At 54.6% G+C, this 20,590-nt stretch overlaps 1 protein-coding gene across 5 annotated transcripts in view; it reads right to left on the reverse strand.

Moving 5' to 3' along the window:
- Positions 1–20,590, reverse strand: part of GMDS (GDP-mannose 4,6-dehydratase) — a 434,734-nt gene that overhangs the window by 195,103 nt on the left and 219,041 nt on the right. For all 5 annotated transcript variants that reach the window (XR_014809429.1, XM_084967197.1, XM_021099749.2 and 2 more), the window contains one exon: positions 20,204–20,331. Coding sequence is in view for 4 of the 5 variants with exons in the window: in XM_084967197.1 (XP_084823323.1) it covers positions 20,204–20,331 (128 nt within the window). In the remaining variant the exon portion in view is untranslated. The remainder of the gene's footprint in view (positions 1–20,203; positions 20,332–20,590) is intronic.

Genomic DNA, 20,590 nt, shown 5'->3' on the forward strand with positions numbered 1-20,590 from the left:
TCCACTCCCCGCCTCCGCCGTGGAACATGATTCTGATTCGTGAGGTTGGCAAGTTTGTGGTCAGTCATTTCTGAGTTTCAATAGCGTGCGGATACTTAGGCCTGTTCACGTGAGGTCCTCGCTGGCCTAGACAGTTCTTGAAACAGGGCTCACGCTTAAACTGCACGGCGCCTATCCCATGAGCTTTTCACCTCAGTGCAGCTGAAAATACGGAGGGAAAAACACAGAATGGATAAGATGACTCTAGGAGCCAGGCCCCTCTTTGGGGGAAGCGCCGTAAGTCGTTCAGAGCAGTGGAAGGTCATATATGTGTTTGCAGACACTAAGGCACCCACACCGAAAGGCGCTGCGTCGTCCACAAACACTGTGTGGACCAGGAGGGCGCACTGCTCCGCTGCCGGGCGTCTCCACGCCCCTTTAGGACGCTGCCAAGGTGGCCGTGGCAGGCCGGCAGCAACATGTCGAGTGGTCCCTCTCGGTCTGAAAAGACACACGTTCGTCCCGCCTCTTCCATCGTCAGGTCCAGTGCACTGAGCTCTCCTGTGCGGCTGCTGCTTAGACACCGAAGAAAGCAAATACCCGGTAGACAGACATGCGAACCACTAATGAGCAGTCACTGCAGTGGAGGCCGCAGGAACTAAGAGGCCAGACCGGGGACAGGCCTCCTATGGGCTGGAGGACCAGAGTCCACAGGTAAGAGGGAGAGAGAGACCTTACATAAAGGCGATTTTACATAAACTGAAACATAAAAGATTCGCCTCATGGACTGGCAAGTGCCTCTCCCTGCTGCGAGCTACGTCAAATGCCCGACCCCCAAGTAACTTGAAGTTCTAGAAGAGTGCCATTGGTCTGTTGTATTTGGGGACTTGAGCATGCGAGAGTATTTAAAACAAGAAACGGGGAAGGTTTATTTCTCTACATTCCTCGACTCTTAAAACCCAGGTTTCACTCTCGAGACACTGATCTGGGTTGTTCAACCCTGCACAGAGCAGGTGAGGTGTCGCTGCAGGACCAGAAGCACTGGCAAACGGGAACCTTGCTGAGACGAAGCTGGAAAGCACGAAACAGCAACCCTTCTGAAAATGGCACTTAGCTGGACGAATGGAAACGTGAGTTTGCAATAAATTATTTTTTTTTTCCCAGATAACTGACTGAAATAACTCGAGTCCTTGAGGAAAGCTTTAAAAAGCCAAGTATCATGCTGCTAGACCCTTAATAAGCCCATATGACCTACCAGTCGTTTCCTCCACAGATCATCAGGAAAATAGCTGAAACTGGTGTTTCTGAGAAATGGCACAGGTGTGCTTTACAAAGTCTATTTAAATGACTACTTCAGCCAAAATAACCAGACTGAAGAATAAAAATACTAAGAAGCCACATATGATCATTTACAAGGTGGCTATTAAAAACTCGTGAGGTTAGGAGTTCCCCTGTGGTGCAGTACGTTAAGAATCTGACTGCAGCAGCTTGGGTCTCTGTGAGGTGCGGGTTCGATCCCCAGCCCAGCACAGTGGGTTAAAGGATCCAGAGTTGCCACAGCTGTGGCTCAGATTCAATCCCTGGCACGGAAACTTCCACATGCCTCGGGTGGGGCCATAAAAAAAAAAAATTTCATTAGGTTAAAAAAAAATCCTTAAAATTGGCTATCTTTGGATATTTAAATATCTGGGTCAAATAACAGATATGAAAATATTCAGATCACGTCACGTTTCCCTCAAGTCTCTTTAATGTCCATGCTATTCCATGATTTAAGCTCATAGAAAGCTAAAAGTTCACGTCCAGAATGTAAACATCAAGGGGGCACTGTGAGAAAATCCAGCGTTCTGGGAGAAGCTGACCTCGCCACTGAGAGAAGCTTAATAAAAACGGGATATAAAAAACAGCAAGCTCTCAGAGTTGCAAAAGCCTCCGTTCTTCCTACCAAAGTATTCTGCTCGTTAGCACCAGCTATCTATTCACTGTCGCTTGCGGAACAAGCAGGAGATTAACTTGGTTTTGTTTATGACGTTTCTACATTTTCAAACTTGCAGGAGAGAAAGTGAACAGGCTGCCGCCGGAAAAGACTGTTCATGTCTCATTAGGCTTTGAAGGTGTCTTTTTTTCCAACTTCGGAATCAGATTTCTACAGCAGTTAACGTTAAGTTTAATGGCCACTATGCACGGTTTTAAATTACAAGCTATTTCTTGTTTTCTGCTTCCAGTACTGTATGGTGTTTGCACACATGGGGAGCCGGTTCACGCTGCAGGCTCCCTTTCGCTAGACTTGCTCTGTGGGCATTTAATCCAGTGCCCTCTGAGGAGGCCCCGTGGAACCCTGTGGCACCGGAGGAAGGGCTGGGAGCAAGACTAATCTGGAAGCTTCCCGATGGGACAACTGGGCGTCCGTGAACACAAACACCTCGGAAGCGTCCACCCCACAGCGTCTTCAGCTGAAACCCTCTCGAGGCCAAGTGTGAACCGGGCACTCGGTGCCTCACGACCTTCTAGCACCGGAGGCACCTTACTTGGTTCAGGCCGTTTCCCTCCGTGAAACCCAGCGGCTGAGCTTCCCCTCAGGACTGCACGCTGGAGCCCGGCGCCGGGAAGGTCCTCCCGGTCCAGAAGCCCCCTCTGTTTCCTCCAAAGCAGATAAAGCCCCCCAGGCTGTGCGCCTCCCACCCCCTGCGCCCTGCTCGCCGGTCGGCCCGCAGCCGGTTCTTGGGTGGGCAGAGACCTGGGGAGACGCAGCCACCAGGCAGCTCGCTGCTCTCCCGCGGCACATCTGGGCTTTATATCAGACCTTTAATTAATCCTCAGTGAAAGCCAAGCTATGACATTTTGACTGGGCCGGCTCCAGCTCTGGACAGGCCTTGATTTATTGCGACTGAGTCTCCACCAACGTTGATTTATTTCAGCTTTGGGGAGGAGGGCAGACTCAGAACAGAAAAGCGCTGTTGAAGGCAGAGCACGTGACGTGGGGACAGGCCCCCCAGACGTCCAAGGGCCGCGGGACACACGGTCGGGATCGAACGGTCTCCGAGAAAGCCGTTTTTAAAAAGATCTAAGACTGAAAGAACACAAAAGTGTACAAAACTAAACAAACACAATCACGGACGAGCGGGTAAGGGCCCTGAAGAGCTGGCTGATTGGCCCAGGCCTCCCGGCTGGCAAAGGCGGATTCGGGGGCCGGGAGCTCCATCAGGGTGCGGGCCCGCCAGCCCCTCCCTCCCGCCCTGCTCTCTGGGAGAACCCTCAGGACGCCTTGGCCTTGGCGGGCAGCAGCACCAGACGGCTTCTGGCTGAGAAGCAAGGGCAGGTTTCCCGCGCTGAGTTTTTGTCAGGCCCACAGAACAGGTCGAGAGCAGATGTTTTATCCCACTGAACAAAGACAAAGGGCCAGCAGGTTTCAGGGGTGACTCTGCCTCTGTCCTGGAGGGCTCCCAGCAAGCCCTTTCCTGGCTGAGGCCTCTGTGTGTGCTGTGGGTGACAGTGACCAAAGTGCCACACAAGGGTGTCCAGATGCCAGCCCTGGCCCAGCAGAGTGCCCGACCCCAGCAGGAGCCTCCGTCACAGGGTCTCTGATGGCTGCAGGCCCTGGGCCCTCCCAGGAGGGCAGCTGCCTGAGCGCAGGGTCCCAGTGTCCAAGGGAGCGCACGGCCGGCAAAGGAAAGTGTCAGAACCCATCAGAGGAAGAAGTTCCGTTCCCCAAGGGAGGTGACAGCAGGAGATGGGCCGGAGGCAGAGGGGAGGGACAAGGGCACAGGCGACACGACCTGAGCAGAGGAGGCAGGCGAGTGCCCCCCAGGGGCAAACCCCACGGACACCCCCCGTTGCTCCGGCCAAGTTACTTGGCCAGCTCGGCCCCCTCTTCTTCTTTGAAACAGGGACCAAAAACTCTTTTTCTGTGCGCTGCTGTCCAACTCTCCCACGCTGGACATGGGGCACTCCTGGTGCTGCCAGAGACGGGTGGGAAGACAGGTCGGGGCCCACCTGTGCACCTGTCCACAGCCCCCACGCTCTGGGTGGCGGCGGAGGCAATGGGCAGCACCTTGGGAAAGCTGCGAGGAGACCTTTCACTCTGAGCTGGCTTCCTAGCAACGCGCGTGGGAGGTGGGTCCTGTGGGTCCCACTCCTGCTTATGACCAACCGCCAGGATGCGGTGGGCCCAGAATCCCCAGAATCCCCCGACTCTTGGGGGCTGAGGCCGCACCCAAACTACCAGCCGGGGATGCATCTGTTTTGTCACTGGAGCCTGCCTCGTCGATTTTTTGTGACTTTTTAAAGAAAATCTAAAGTCCGATCGGAGTTCCCATTGTGGCGCAGTGGTTCACGAATCTGACTAGGAACCGTGAGGTTTCGGGTAAGATCCCTGGCCTTGCTCAGTGGGTTAACGATCCGGTGTTGCCGTGAGCTGTGGTGTAGGTCGCAGACGCGGCTCGGATCCCGTGTTGCTGTGGCTCTGGTGCAGGCCAGCGGCTATACCTCCGATTCGACCCATAGCCTGGGAACCTCCATATGCCAGGGGAACGGCCCTAGAAATGGCAAAAGACAACATAAATGAATAAATAAATTAAAAATAAAGTCAGATTTATTTGACTACATTTCACAGATGTTGGAAACAAGAGTCGTCACCTCTCTTTGACGTTTTTTGGTTTTTCAGAGATGCCGAGGAAGCTGGGGGCTTTGGGGTGGGTGAGAACTTTTGCACGTCCTTTGCACGTCGCCCACTGTGGGTGACCTTTGCAGGGCGCCCACAGTGGGAAGAGCACCTGCAGCAGGGCCTCTGCACCTGTGCAGAGCGGGCTGGCCCTGGAGGCGCGTGTGGGGCCAGATGGCAGCGCCCCTCCGCCTGACCCCAGACCGTGGGTGCTCAGACACGTGGAAAATCCGTCGGGAGCCGTCACTGCCGTTGTCACTTGTGAGCAGGACAAGGAAGGTGGGGGCCCTACATCCGCACTCTTGAGCCGGAAGCTCCCCAAGCCGCGTCTCCGGTTGTGCACATGTGGCTTCTCTCCCGTTTGACGGTCCACTGCTGGGGGGAGGCGCCCTGTGCATCTCGGTCAACAGGTGCTTTCAAGCCCCAGGGGATGGGGGGGTTCTGACAGGCCAGGGGCCACACAGTCCCACCAACGATTTCCAGCGCTTAACGGGAGTAGAATTTAACAGGCAGGCGGACCTGGCACAAAGTAATTTATTGTGACTTATGAATAGCGATAACGTTCTAAAAATATTTTTAAAGCTTTAAGAAATCAAAGACTGAATACCTATTGTGGTGGGTAGAGCGAGAACAGCAGGGAAATGAAACAAACTGTCCCAGGAATGGTCACCCCAACTGGGCTTCCAGCTAAATGGGGTGAACGCCTCTCTTACAGGATGTGCCGTCTCTGTTTTCCCAGATGGACAGGCCAATACTCTCGGAGCAAATGTCCGTGGCTGGCTCCCATGTCCAAAGCACAGCAGTCACAGAAGGAACCGGAATGCCTTGCTCGCCGAGGGCCAGCCTTGGGGGAGGGGAGTGCACTTACAAACATGCAAAGCTCTTAATTAACACGGGGATAAATAATACACTGTACGCCTAGATATGAGGCAACACCCATCCTTGCGTGGACAATACCGTTTTTCAAACGCTCCTTTTCTTTTTCACTCAACAAGTTTCATCTAAAGGTTCACTTTGCCAAGTAGTTTATGAGGTGATCGGTTTTGTTCTGAATCTGTTGGTAAAAAGTTTTCGGCGGGACACATGACATTTGAGCTACAAACTTCCACAGAGACTGGGTCACTCGAACGTCATCGCCCAGCTGACAGCTACCCTGGAACGTAGGCCCCTCGTCCAGCCGTATCTCCCCCTCCTCCCGGTCACCGCCCTGACCCCACCAGGCACTCGGCAGTCCTGGGCTCCAGGACGGCGTAGGGGACCGGCGGCTGGGCTTTTGCAGGCTGTCCGCTCCCAAGCAGCTGCAGTGTCCTGTCTCTTCACAGTTTTAAGTAACTAAAATCCAGATCAGAAGGCCAAGAATCAGCAGCGCTGGGGTGAAATCCCAGGTTTGCCCAGACTCGCTGACCCTGAAGGCAGGCCATCTTAGCCCAGGGGCGTCAGAGCACGTGCATCTCTGTAATGGGGAAAGCCACGCCAGCTTCTGCAAAAGACTGGCTTGCGATCCTACCGACGAAGATGCTGCGTAAAGGGAAAGAACGACACGGGCTCTCGGAAAACCTAGGGTATCCGTCGCCATTAAGGTTCTGAGTGTTTAAGCGTCTGTGTCACTGCCCCTAAGCACGAAGAGAGCACGCTCGGAGCTTTGAAGTTCCCTTTAAACAGACATTTGGGTTTGCTGACTAGTGGCGTCCGGCAGCCTCCACACTGAGTGGGACACACCATACAGCAAAGGTGCATCTAAAATGCTCTCCAACGTCCATGGGTTCTTGATCTGAAGGGAAAGCACGTAAGTGAATTCTCAGCCCAGGATTCTGCCTACCAACCGAGAAAACACCCACCTCGGAATTACCTGTCTGGAAGTACAGCGCCGCCATGACCTGTCTGACCTACATCAAAGGCCCCCAGATATACACTCTGTTCCAATGGTTAACCCTGTGTCAACAACTACATGCTTTCTGAGGTCCTTCGCCTAAAAGATTCTAGGATTCCCTGAATTGCAAAAGGATCTGCTTTGATGCTTGAGCTCCGTTCCTTGAACTGGCGCCCTCAGTGTCCCAGTGTCGCCGCTGGTCCCCGAGGGTGAACTGTAGTCGGAAAGGTCGCCAGTGTCCACTCACGGCCATGCTGGCGCTGGCTGCAGCCACTTCCAAAACTCCCGGAAAACACTCACCTGGGAAGGCTGCAAACAGAGCCTTCTGCCTGCCCTGTGGCAGCAGGGACTGACTGGCCGTGGTCCACATAAGCTCCTCACTGTGACAAGGACAGGCCACAGACTGTCCAGTCCTATGATCACTACAAGGAAAAAGTACCAACTGCTCATCCAAAACAATAACACCAGGGTCCGGGCTTCTCTTCTCACGGCCACCTAACTAAAGGTTCCGCAGCTACGCCCGAGAGCGCTAACCATAATCCTAACTCTAAGCGCTAACCGTAACCCTAACCCTAACCCTAAACCCTAACCCTAACCCTAACCCTAAACCCTAACCCTAGCCCTAACCCTAACCCTAACCCTAACCCTAGCCCTAGCCCTAACCCTAACCCTAACCCTAAACCCTAACCCTAGCCCTAGCCCTAACCCTAACCCTAACCCTAAACCCTAACCCTAACCCTAACCCTAACCCTAAACCCTAACCCTAGCCCTAGCCCTAGCCCTAGCCCGAACCCGAACCCGAACCCGAACCCGAACCCTAACCCCTAACCCTAACCCTAACCCTAACCCTAACCCTAAACCCTAACCCTAACCCTAACCCTAACCCTAACCCCTAACCCTAGCCCTAACCCTAACCCTAGCCCTAGCCCTAGCCCTAGACCTAGCCCTAACCCTAACCCTAACCCTAACCCCTAACCCTAACCCTAGCCCTAGCCCTAGCCCTAGCCCTAACCCTAACCCTAACCCTAACCCTAACCCTAAACCCTAACCCTAGCCCTAGCCCTAGCCCTAGCCCTAGCCCTAGCCCTAGCCCTAACCCTAACCCTAACCCTAAACCCTAACCGTAACCCTAACCCTAACCCTAACCCTAAACCCTAAACCCTAAGCCCTAGCCCTAGCCCTAGCCCGGACCCGGACCCGGACCCGGACCCGGACCCGGACCCGGACCCTGACCCTGACCCTGACCCTGACCCTAACCCTAAACCCTAACCCTAACCCTAACCCTAGCCCTAGCCCTAGCCCTAGCCCTAACCCTAACCCTAACCCTAACCCTAACCCTAAACCCTAACCCTAACCCTAACCCTAACCCTAACCCTAACCCTAAACCCTAACCCTAACCCTAGCCCTAGCCCTAGCCCTAGCCCTAACCCTAACCCTAACCCTAACCCTAACCCTAACCCTAACCCTAACCCTAACCCTAACCCTAACCCTAGCCCTAGCCCTACCCGCAACCCTTCAGGTTGCACAGCTACGCCCGAGAGCCCTAACCCTAACCCTAACCCTAAACCCTAACCCTAGCCCTAACCCTAACCCTAACCCTAGCACAGGCAGCTCTGGGCACGAGAAGGCTGACTCCCAATCTACGAATATGCAGAGTCCCAGGCAGTGCTCCCTGGGGCCTAGCTTGAGGTGCGACCCGCAGGGGGCCAACCCATAAGGCAGAAAGATAAACCAGTTCATGAAGACTTAGTCCAGAGAAAAAGAATATAACATGTGTTGATTACGTTCTGTATTCTTAACACATTTACGTGGCCTTCTGGATATAATGGGTTAAATGAAATATTAAAATTGATTTCACCTGTTTCTCTCTACTTTTCCAAATGAGGCTACCAGAAAAATTTAAATGACATAAGACGAAACAGCTTGCATGTGTGACTTGAATTAATTTTTCTATCGATAGCATGCTCTGCAACGTGTTGTATTCCAGCATGCAAAAAGATAAATGCCGGCTGACGGGAGTGCACAGTAACTGATGAACACTGAAGACCAAGACGGCGCTGCGGCGTGTAAGTCACTGAACCAGCGTCAGACATAAAAGCGTGTACCCTGGGTCATTCAAAACAATATAAATTCTACACTGGATGGTAATGAGACTTTCTGCAAAAAGCGTTTATCCAACTGGGATCAAGCTCTCAGCTGACAACTCTCAGGGCCACGCGACTCTCGCCCCTCGGAGGCGGGCAGTCAGGACCCGGGCTGGGAAGTGGGCTGCTTCGCGCTGCGCAGCTGGAGGCGGCAGCCGGAAGGATGCTCCTCCGGGACACACAGGCCGGGCAGCCGTGCCGCCAACACCCGACTCGAGCGCCACAAGCACACATTCTTTTAAATAAAAACAGCTCACGCGGCTAATGTGCTCTAGGAAATACAGCAGAAGAGTTTCCCTGAAGGATCCGAGTTTGACGACTGAGCTTTAAAAACCTGCCGTCGAAAAACTGGTGGTGTGCTTTTAGGAAAAATCAGCGGTACGTCTGGAGAAAGGGCAACAATTTTACCACCGAAACGCTCCGGGCATCACCCCTGCCTGGGAGGGTCCCCTCTGCGCCCGCGGCGAGGACGGCCCGGCTTCCGCGTTCCTCCCAGCGGCTCAGGGACTGGGCCAGGCACAGAGCCCGGGCTCCGCCGTCGGGGCCGCACAGAGGGTGAGGTTCACTCCAACACCAGGGAAACAGCGGTGACACCCGCTGTCCGATCTGGGTACGGGTTCCAGGAGCCGGAGCCGGGGACCTGCCGCCTGGACCAGCCACGGATCCCAAAGAGGGCGCGGCCCCTCGTTGGGCAGCTCCGCCTCTGACCGCTGCTGCTGGACGTCGAGCCGGGCTGCGGCCCCAACACCTGCAACCGCCCAGCGAACAGCGGCAGAGCGCGCGTGCCCTCTGCGCCCGGAGACGGGGCACCCGAGGCTCACGGCCCCGCAAAGACGCAGAAGTGGTCACGCCCAACACTGCTTTGCTCAGTCATCTGTCAAGTACGGGCAACGCGGCAAAACAACAAACGACACCGCACCAAACCCGAACCTCTGCACTTGAGTTGCTGCGGGCTGCTCCCCCCGACGGAGACGCGGAGCCCGCACGAGCGGGCAGAGGGCGGCCACCGCCACGGGCTCCTTCCAAGGGCGGACACCATCTCCAGAAGGGTCTGCGGCAGGCGGACCACAGCAGCCCAGGGCCTCAACTCGCAGCACAAACCCACCCAGGAAACGGCTTAAATGCTCCTCATTAACTTTTATTGACTCGGTTTTTAACTTTTCCTCCTCCTCTGGAAATTAAAATCCCACCTTCCCTCCAACTGCTCACGCCTTCCCATCAATTCCTCCTCACGCCTTCCCTTCAACTCCTCCTCACGCCTTCCCTTCAACTCCTCACGCCTTCCCTTCAACTCCTCCTCTGGCCTGGCTCACTGGGTCAGTGATCCGGCATTGCCGTGAGCTGTGGTGTTAAGTTGCAGAAGTGGCTCAGATCCCAAGTTGCTGTGTCTGTGACGCAGGCAGGCAGCTGTAGCTCCAACTTGACCCCTAGCCTGGGAACCTCCATACGCTGAGGGTGCAGCCTTGAAGAGGAAAAAAAGAAAGAAAGAAAGAGAACAAGTTAATATATACTGTGGTTAATACAGATAAAGAGGAAACAGAATATTATTCGGCCATGAAAAGGAAATCCTGCCCTTTGCAGCAACATGGATGGGCCTGGAGGGCCTGGTGCCAAGTGAGTAAATCATACAGAGAGACAAGCACTGCAGAACATTTCAAAGGCACAACGAGGAGCTCCCAGGGAGGCTCAGTGGTTAACGATCCTGACTAGCCCCCATGAGCATGTGGGTTTGGTCCCTGGCCTCCATCAGTGGGTTAAGGATCCTGTGTTGCCATGAGCTGTGGTGTAGGTCACAGATGAGGCTCAGATCCCGCGTTGCTGGTTGCTGTGGCTGTGGTGGAGGCGGTAGCTGTGGCTCTGATTCGACCCCAAGCCTGGGAACCTCCATGTGCCACAGGTGCAGCCCTAAAAATAAATAAATAAATAAATAAATAAATGAATAAATAAATAAAGTACAATGAGCAAAAAAAGACACCGGAGCTCCCGGACACACGGAACAGGGAGGGGGTACTGGGGGGGTGAAAGGGGGTGAATCGGGTGAAGGTCCAGGGCCCCACCCTCCAGGTATAAGCTAAACAGTCATGGGTGAGGGTACAGCTGGTGGTAACAGCGCTCAGCCGCCTGGGAACGCGGGGGATGGAGGGGACCCGAGCCACTTCCTCACTGGAACCTGTGCAGCGAGATAAGGTGGCAGACGCTACCGAGACGCACGGTGGTGATGGCTCTGCAGCACATGCGGAAACCGAATCATTATGCTGGACTCACACGTCGGACTGACACGACGTCATGTGCCAACCGCCTCTCACTCAAGAAAGACCCGAGTGACTGTTCAGGGACCTGATTTAAGAAAAAACCCATATTGTCGAGATCATGTGGAGTCCATTCAGTCCGTCGGCCCAGGTGGTGGGCGGGCAGATCTGGTCACCCACTATCGTAAGAAAATTCAGAAGCAACTTTCCTTCCTCAAAGAACAAAATGGTATAATTCTTTTTAAAAGACTATTCCAGTTACAGGAAAAAAATAATGCTATGTCAAAAATGACAATAATACGCCTTTTTTTCACCTTGGAAACTTTAGACTTGAAAGAAGCCTGTAGGGCAGCGTTCCCGTCAGCCCCGTGGAATTCCGAGACCACCAGTGTAACAGCAGCTCTCAGAAAACCGCAGGGCTGGCCTGGCGAGAACACGCACACACAGTCGCCCAGGGACAGGAAACGAAGCCAGATGGCTCTGCTGAGGAGGCACTTTTTTTCCTTTATAAAACCAAAAAAGCAGTAAGAGGTCAAACACAAAAATGCCGATACGGTAAAACGGAAAGCTAACAGGGAGATTTATGTAAATCAGACAGGCATAGCTTTGCATGATGTTCCCATCAACGCCAGGAAATGGATGCAGGGGGAAGGGCAGGAAAAGACCCCAGCAGGTCCACACCGCAGGTCTGTGTCCCGGATGGGGAGAGAGCCACCACCAGCAGGCTCTCAGGAGGCAGAGCTCTGGGACACAGGAGCACCTACGGATTACCATAAAAATAGAAAATGAACCTGTCAGTCCAAGGCTGAAGCAGCTACATCTGTATCTGGCTGCTGGCACGGTCCCTCTATACAGTGTTCACAGACACACGAAGCCCATGTGGGTGGCCCTGGGCTCAGGTCCTGGGGGCAGGGTGGCCCTGGACACCGGACTTTGGACACTGGCCTCAGGGATGGGACAGCCCTGGACACAGGACCCTGGACACAGGATCCAGGCGAGAGACAGTCCTGGCCCCTGGCCCCAGGGATGAGGCGGCCCTGGACATAGGACGCTGGACACGGGCTCCGGGGGTAGGGTGGCCTGGGCTCCGGTAGGGGCCCCACGAGGTGAGAGGGTGTGTCGAGGAGACACTTGGGGGGACCTGTGAGCAGAGCAGGCCTGAGAAGAAAGGAGCAGGGCCAGGCTAGGTTCAGCCCCCAGACCCAAGGGCCATGCGCCCAGCACCTGCAGGCGGGGTTGGGGGAACAGGGCCTGGCAAGGACCTCGAGGGTCACCCTCCCATCACCAGCCTTCACTCTGCAGTGGACATGCTGTGGCTTGAAGAAGAGTGGAGGCTCTGTGTGCTGAGGGGGGCAGCGGCGGGGGGCAGAGTGAGCCTCAGGCCGCCCCGCAAGGCAGGGCCCCAGCAGAGCGCCGGGTCTGGGCAAACCAAGCCATGTTCTCTCGAGTCTGGTTCTTTGCCTCTGGGGGAGAAGAGGGTGACAGCAGCCACCTCACTGAGTGTCCTGGATGAAAGCTCCTAAAAAGTTCAGGGAGTTTATCCATGTCAGTGCTCAGGAAGGCTTCAACTTGGGAATAAACGCAAAGGCATATTTCAATAAATGGTATTTCAGATCCAGAAAAAGGCCTTTTCTTTAAAACATAACTGACCCTGAGAGCAGTTCACGATCAAGGGGCATCCTGGGAGACGGTGGTTCCCCAGTTGTGCCACAGATGGGCTGGCCGCTGTCCACGGCCCCCAGGGCAGGAAGGTCTTTGCTACTTCTGCTGTGCCACCTGTCTCATAACGTGTGGACCACAAGCTCAGTGATTCCCCTGCTTCCACGGAAGGCAGCCCTTCGTGATCAGGAGGTTTTGCTCCCGTGGGAAGGAAAGGAGGCCCGGTAGCCATCTTGTGGCCACTAAACACGGTTCACACCTGCCCAGTGAGGGCAGCGGAGCAGCCAGGACCCCAGAGGCTCCTGGTGCTGCAAGAGGCTTTCAGGGCGCAAAGCCAGGGGTTCATGCTCCAGATGCTGGTGACCCCGTCAAGGATGCTCTCCAGTGAGAACTCTGATCCTGTGCCCCCCCACCGCGGGGGGGAGGGAGGAGGAGAGGGAGGGTCACCGCCAGCCAGGACAGGCCCACGGAAAGATTCCCTCAGCCACCGCAGCCTCGCCAAGCCTCCCAAGGTCCCAGAGCCCGACACCACGCATAATTAAGCAAGCAAACCGGTAATTCATTAGGGCTAATTGTAACGGATGACTCATCTGGCCCCGCCAGCGACAGCGACGCTTCAGGTTCCCAGAGCCGCCAGCAGATGCTGGACCACAATGAGCCTTTCAGCTGCCGCTGACACAAGGCCATGGGATTCAGGCCGCAGAGGCCGTTTCTTCCAGCTTCTCACTTCAGCTTTTAGAAGATAAAGATCAAATGAGATGATTCTGTTAAACCTGTCTGTCCTGTACAGAGTGGATACTGCCTCCAAATTACATGGCTACACAGCCATGAACTTCACACCTACTGCAGAGAAGTCTCCTGTTCCACTCGGGAGCCGCCTGCTCGCGCGGGCTCTGGAGATGGTTCCCTTTCTCTCCAACCAGCTCCCCAGGCTGGGGCTCTGCCCTCGCCAACCCCTGGTGAGGGTCCACGCCGGAAGTCAGTGAAAACAATGACTCGTTCATCGCACAGGCAAGACGGGGCGGACCGAGGGTTGGCCCGGACAGGCCGGGCAGTACCACCTTCAAGGAACCCACCGGAACGCACTGTCCCAAGGCCGGGCCCGCAGGCGGGGCGCCCCTTTCAAAGCCAGAAAACAGAAAGACCAACCAGGAAAGAGCTGCAGCCTCTCTGCTGAGCAGGGGCCGAGATTCGCCCGGAGCAGCAAATCCAAAGACGGAGGTGAGAAAGTCTGCCCAGCACAGGAGGGTCACCAGGGCTCTAAAAAGGCCTGCTGAGAGCGCTTTGTATTCTGTTTTCAAGCTTGAAATTTCAGATCCAGTGAAAACCAGCAGGTAATTCTCGAAGCAGAGGAGACACTGACCCCGAGAAGCCCGGGCCTCTGACCTTCGCCTCTGCCCCGGTGAAGAGGATGGGGCGCAGCTGCCGCGCCCAGGAGGAGCACGCGGGCTGCATGGATGAGGCCCAGGCACCTGCCAGGAATGTCACCTGCCTCCCAGGCCCCGCCCGGGCACCCACATTCTGTTCGCGGCTGCCTCACACGCCCACTCATGTGACAGACCTGGGAAGTGGCACCTGTGCTGAACGAGAGGAAAGGCCAGGACACACTCAGTGGACCCGAAGGCACTGCGGGGCCACCTGCCTTCTCAAGCTCAGAGATTGCCCGGCTTCTGCCAACGCCCATGCGTCCGTGTGAAGGAAGAGGTGTCACGAGGACAGCGTGAGCCGCCGAGGTGCCCGTGGGCTTGGGGGTGGGGGAGGGAAGGGGTGGCGGAGCGTCTCCAAGACACCAGGATCTGTGGTGCAAACTGTGCTCCACCGAGAAGGCTTCCGCGTCCAGGCGCAGGTCCCGAACTGCGCAGAAACACGTGCGAGTCCCACAAAGAAAGGGGTCCGAACCGCAGGTGGCTGTGTTCGCAGTCGCACGAGGGGCACCTGACCTTGTACACGATGCTACTTCTGTCCTTTGCAGCTTCTGTCTTGTAAATCAGGGCCACCGCGTCATTCTTTCTCTTTTTCCACCTGCTCAGATCCACTTTTGGAAACAGGAATAAAGTCTGATGACAGGAGAGCGGCGATCCCGTATGACAGCGCGTGAGCCGTCTGCACAGGACCGCAAAGGGCTTGAGGGCTGAGACCCACGAGGGGAGCCAAAGCAATCCATCGCGACTCAGGCCTGAACGGGCTAAGATCCTGCCCGGTGGAAGACGTCCGATGCCGACTATAGGAAACGGTATCTTCATAGGAAGAGGAACAAACACCCTCATCTGCTTTATAAATTCCCTTCCAACCGCTTTATAAAGAGGTGATCACATAGGAAGACGCAGGTCTTTGGAGGCACCTGCCCTGCACCAGGCTCGCCGGCAGCACGATCCCAGGGGAGAGGAGTCAGTCCAGCCCACGAGCGACTTCCGGCAGCTGCTGCGAGAGACGGACTCAAGAAAACGGGCCACTCTGGTCCCCATCTTTGCTGGGGAGAGATTTTCTTCTCGGAGATCTCAGAGCTTAGATCCGGCCAAAGCAAAGAACAGTGATGACTTAAGCTCCACCCGGTTTCTATATAACACGGAAAAGGCAGCCGAACAATCCCAAATACTTGACAGCTCCGAGCACGCGCTGAGCAAGTGATACGATTTCTTCAGTCATCCCACCTCTCTCGGAACTTTACTAACGATTTCCACGTGAGGCTGAGGTCGAGAAGGCAAAGACAATTTCACAAGTGCTTTCTCACTTCTGCCCTCAGACAGCTGCTTCTGTAAAACCGCACCTGGCAATGAACCGAGGTCAGCAGACGCCCACGCGACCATCGTGTCTTTGCAAAAATGAAAGCGGTCTTGACTCGACAGGCCCCCAAACCCGTCCCCGTCCACGTGGGGCAGCTGAGCCTGCGTGTGGAGCACCACCACGGCCCCGGAGGAAGCCCCCGGCCACAAACTGTGGTCCCATAAGAGTCTGTTCCTACAGCGAGGCAGAAAGAACAGGAGCAAAGCCAATGCCCCGCTGTGAAGCCGTTTAACGAGCAGGTCAGCGTGTCGGCATTTCACTCCCGCTCGGCGTCTATTCCAATCGAGAGCCTCCCTCTCCTGCGAAATCGTCACGGAGCGTAGGTGGGGTCACGCCGAGAGGTGCCTACACCCCCACCACACCAAGAGTCTGGTCCTCAATGGCCCGTTTGCACGCGGGGTGGACGCAGACAGGAAGTGGGTGACAGCAGGGACAGAAGGGGCGGACGAAGGACAGAGCCGATGGCGAGGGAGGATGCCCAGGCACCCTCGCGGGTCCCTCTCACCCGAGGGAATGCACCCTACGAGTGAAGAGCAACTCTGCACGCGGTTTCAGGGTTTACTTTCAGGAACAGACCCAAACCTTCGTGGGGACCTTCCACGTGTGATGACACGAAGCATCAGTGGGTGAGGAGGGCGGGGCCCACGCTTTTCTACGTGGTGATGCGGCCCCCCAGGGGCCGGCAAGGGCGTCCACGCCTGACCAGGCACCACAGCCACGGCCCCATCCTCCGCGCACATCCTCTGCACACACACGCCTTTGCCAAGAACCCCTCTTCTCGGTGAATGTCAGATGCCCAGGCTCTGTTTTTAAAGGCCCACCGAAAACCTGGTAACAACAGACCCAGCTCCGTGCTTCTAACTTATCTGGGAATAAGCCGTCCCAGAAGCTCCGGGGCCCACGGCTTCTGGGACCACAGGGCAGGGCCGCTCCGGGGCCGTCTCCCCAAACAGCCAAGACCGGGCCTCAGAAACGGGGCACTTCTGCTGGGTGAGGCCTTGGAACGAGGTTCCACTGCCACTTAGAGAGGTGGACACAGCAAGAAGTCAAGCTCCCCCGTGAACGTGAAGAAGAAACAACTGTTTGCTGACGACGCTGCATCAGGCAAGGCTCCCCCTAAACAGAATCGCGGCGAGTCTAACCGACACCTTTCCTCCCAGATTTCTGGGAGTTCGTGCCGGATGCGCACGCAGCCCGGAGACGGGACCACAGGCTGGGACACAGCGGCCGCTCCCCAGCCCCGTCCAGAGCCTCCTTCCCCAGAGGTTCCCCGGGCTCAGCCCCCAGGTCTGTCGCCAGCTGAGACCAGAGCTGTCACGAAGCTAACCTCGCTGAGATGCCAAGGAACAGGCAGGGATGGGCAGCCCTACGCACTTCCCCCAAAGCACTGCTGCATTGTGGCCTAAACCAGCCAGCGTGAGGCCTCGAGGGTGGCGGGGAGGGGTCTGAGCCGGCCCGTAACTGCCGGGCCCTCCTCCTCCCCAGGCCCACGGCCCCATGTGTTGTCATGAAAAGGAGAGCAGCGTGAGAACGGGGTTGGTGGAGCACAGAAACATCTAAGACGATGAAAAGATTTTAAAAGCATGAGTTGTCAACTGACCGTAGCCCAGAAGAAATGCAAATTTTCGATAACCTGTGTTTGCGTAAATTGTCTATTTATAGCCCGGGCCTCAGCACTACAGTCATTTTTAAACAGTGACTTTTTTTTTTCTTTCTCAAAACGCGACCCTCATTGCAGACGTTAAGTACAGAATCTGGGTGATGGGTGAACGGCTGTTCCTGGTAATTCACTCAACAATTTTGCATCTTTAAAAATGCTTATAATAAAATGTTATAAAAGAGGTAACCGCAGAAGACTCGGTTACTACAAAGTAACAATGTAGTTTTTCCATTCTTCAAGCTGAAACCGCTTCCCCACCCAAACACTTTTTACATCATTTTGATCTAAGAAACAAGACCATCAACAGACGCTAACGAATCTGCATCAGCAAATGGCTTTGTAGACACTGTGGGAAAAGTGTTCACAGGACAGAGGTGGCGTCTCATCTCGTAGGCAGAGCATGTCGGCGCTAACTTGTTCACTCGCCGTTGCCATGCCCTCTTCTCGGATGGGTAAGTTGGCACATAAAGCCTGGCTAAGTAAGACTGGGGACTACGCCTCTGACACGCTGGGCTCTCCTCCACCCTCCATCAGACCCTGCTGGTCTCATCACTGAGGGTCATCCGTAAGTAAAAAAAGTGTAAACCGCTTAATCTAAAGACTCACCAGTACAACGTGTTTATGTGCGCGTGGGGAGGACGTGTAATTAACACGTGTGTAAATGAGATGCTCTTATGACCTGTCCAATCTGCGCTCGCTCGCCAAGGCTCTTTACGCTAAAGCGGGTCACTGTGCCAAGACGCAGACGGGTTTGGTTTTTTTGCTTTTTGCTGTGCTTTTTAGGGCCCAGCCCAGGGGTTGAAAGGGCTGCAATTGCTGGCCTACACCACAGCCACGACAATGCGGATCTGAGCTGCATCTGTGACCTACACTGCAGCTCATGACAACGCAGATCCGTAACCCACTGAGCGAGGCCCGGGATCGAACCCTCATCCTCATGGGTACTAGTTGGGATCCTTGACCACTGAGCCATGACGGGAACTCCTGCAGCCAGGTTTTAAAGAAACAATGCTTCTCTTCTTTCGTTCTCATGCTTGTTGATTTAAGTTTTGGCCACACCTCCTTTAGCCGCAAGTCTGTGAAGTAACCTCATTTTGATATATTTAAAATGCAAAGGATGGTAATATTTCTAAAATTGGAGACGGCAAATGATGACTTCTTATTCAGTGTGACATGTTTTTAGCACCTGTGGAATGCAGACTTCTTTCAGAGCCCGTTCACGAGGCAATGCTTCTGGCATCAGCAACCTGCACGACCGCCAGACCCCAGGGGACCCCCCATTCTCAAAACCCACTTGTATGTGGAGCAAATCAGGCCTGGGATGGTGTGCTGACGGGAGGGGCCTTGGGCAGCGTCTGTAAAGTCTGAAGATGCTACACAGGCCGAGCAGCCGGGACGTCTCACTACACAGATGGGCTGGCTTCTGGGGTTGCCACAGCAACATGACTCGCCAGGGACTCTTCAAAAGGGCATCATTTGGGATGGCCTTTTTGGAGTCTTTGAGCCAAAATGTGTCCGAAATACTTTCATGTTGAACAAATACACACATGGGCCCTTTGGTGCCCAGGTCTGAGCCACACCGGGGAGCAGGGCATCCCCTGGTGTTTGGGGGGCGAGATGGTAACACGGCCCCCCCTTCAGACCCACTGCTATCTCCCCTGGCGTTTGGGGGGCGAGATGGTAACACGGCCCCCCCTTCAGACCCACTGCTATCTCCCAGGCCTTCTCATTCCTTACGTACCTGTTTGAGTCTCACACATTTTTGGCTGGATTTTGGGGCCTGTTCTTAAAATGTCATTTATCTTTTTCCCTGATTGAAAACATTAACTCATTTCAAATATATGGAAAATCCAGAAGTATACAGAAGATAAATGTAACCAAAAATAGGTATTAACATTTGGATATAGTTTCTTTCACTGTCAAAATCTGTTTCTGAATTCTACAGCTCCATGTACACACAGAAGGCTATACAGCAGAATGGCACCGCTGAAAAAATCATATTTTTTTCACAAAACTTGCCACCTGTTTTCGGAAGGGAAGACCACTTAGGCTATAGACGGAAGAAACTTTCAACTTCTCTCGCAAACAACTCCCTTCTCCCACTTTCTCGTCATTTCTGAAAGTCTGGCCGTACATGTTATCTAATGTCATGTTCGTGAAATATATCTAGGGGGTACTACCAGCATAAAATGCTTCACTGTATTTACACCTTGGAAGAACACGTTCACTGATCTAAATGTTAGGTTCAAAATTTTAAGTCAGAAATATATTTTTTGGTCCAGAATATCAATCAGAATTGGGTGTCTGAGTGTGTGACATTTCAAGTGTTATAAACAAAACAATGGCACTGTGAAGCTACAGCCTGGGCGAGCAAGTGAGCTGCTTGTTTACTCTCCTTTGGGGGTGGGGGCGGGGGCGGGGGTTCTCTCTGACTCCCGTCAGTGGACGAGGCAGCGGGACCCGGCTTCCCAAGGAGGCATCCTGAAGGACAGGAAACCCCCGAGCACCTGAACAGGGACAAGCAGACCCCAGCGACAGTGTCCCCTTCACCTCCAGCCACAGAACCACCACGGATATTTAAAAGCGTGCCCGTCCGGGCAGGGAAAATGGAAGGATTTGTTAAAGGAAAAACCGCACAACTTATATGCGCAACCCGTGGCACCCAAACCAAAACTTCAGTGCGTTTAAGTCCGGGAGTGAACGCCTGAACGCCCGAACTGCACCCATTATTCCGCAGCAGCGCTCTTACCAAGAACAGCTTCCCCCGCTCCCTCCACCCAGGGGACAAAATCCACTGCTGTCAGGGGCAGGTCGCCACGAGCGCAGCCTAGGCGCCGAGCCCAGGGCAGCAGAAACCGGTCGCTGCATAAAGACCATCCCCGCGGAGAGACTCTTTAGCCTGGTACCTACACCTGAGGGTCCTAGATTCTTCCGGCTGAAACTGGGGCGGTGGGGGGGGGGCCCAAGTGGGGGAGCCGCTTTAGAAAGGAACCACCACCACCCAAACACTGTCCAGTGGTCATCCGGCCCCCGAGCGGCGCCTCCTTAAGCGATTACAAGAACAGCTGTGACAGGCCCCCCTTCCCGTGGTTTCGGTGTGACCTGTGCCAGCGAGCCACCCTGGAGCTCGGCCCCGGGGGCCTGGCACCCAGACACCGGCTGGCACAGGTTGTTTAAAGGATTTAACCAGTCAGTTCCTACCTCGACGTAGTCCTTGGCGTGGCCCCAATCTCGCTTGGCATCCAGATTCCCCAAACTGAAACATTCCAATTGTCCAAGGTAAATCTTAGCTACTGACCGGCTAATTTTTCGAGTAACGAAATTAGCTCCTAAAAGACACAAAAGATGTATTATCAGCAGAGCACACTTGACATTCAACCATTTGGCGAACCCAACCCAACCCCAGGCATTTCTCCCCCCTCCATGCCCGCCTCCCCTTTAAAATAACAATAAAATAAAAGGAAGAAGAAAAAGGTCATTAACGGTCCTTTAGAGGAGCTGAGAAGCTGTCACTCCGGGTGTCACATCAGCTCTACTTTCCTAACCAACGTTTTTTCTCTTTAGGGGTTGTCTGAAGATATTCCCCTT

The sequence above is a fragment of the Sus scrofa genome, chromosome 7 (genome assembly GCF_054392235.1).
Source record: "Sus scrofa isolate SSC_HxYL_T2T_F1_AM1 chromosome 7, Sscrofa_HxYL_maternal_Yorkshire_Landrace_v2.0, whole genome shotgun sequence".
Classification (NCBI taxonomy): domain Eukaryota; kingdom Metazoa; phylum Chordata; class Mammalia; order Artiodactyla; family Suidae; genus Sus; species Sus scrofa.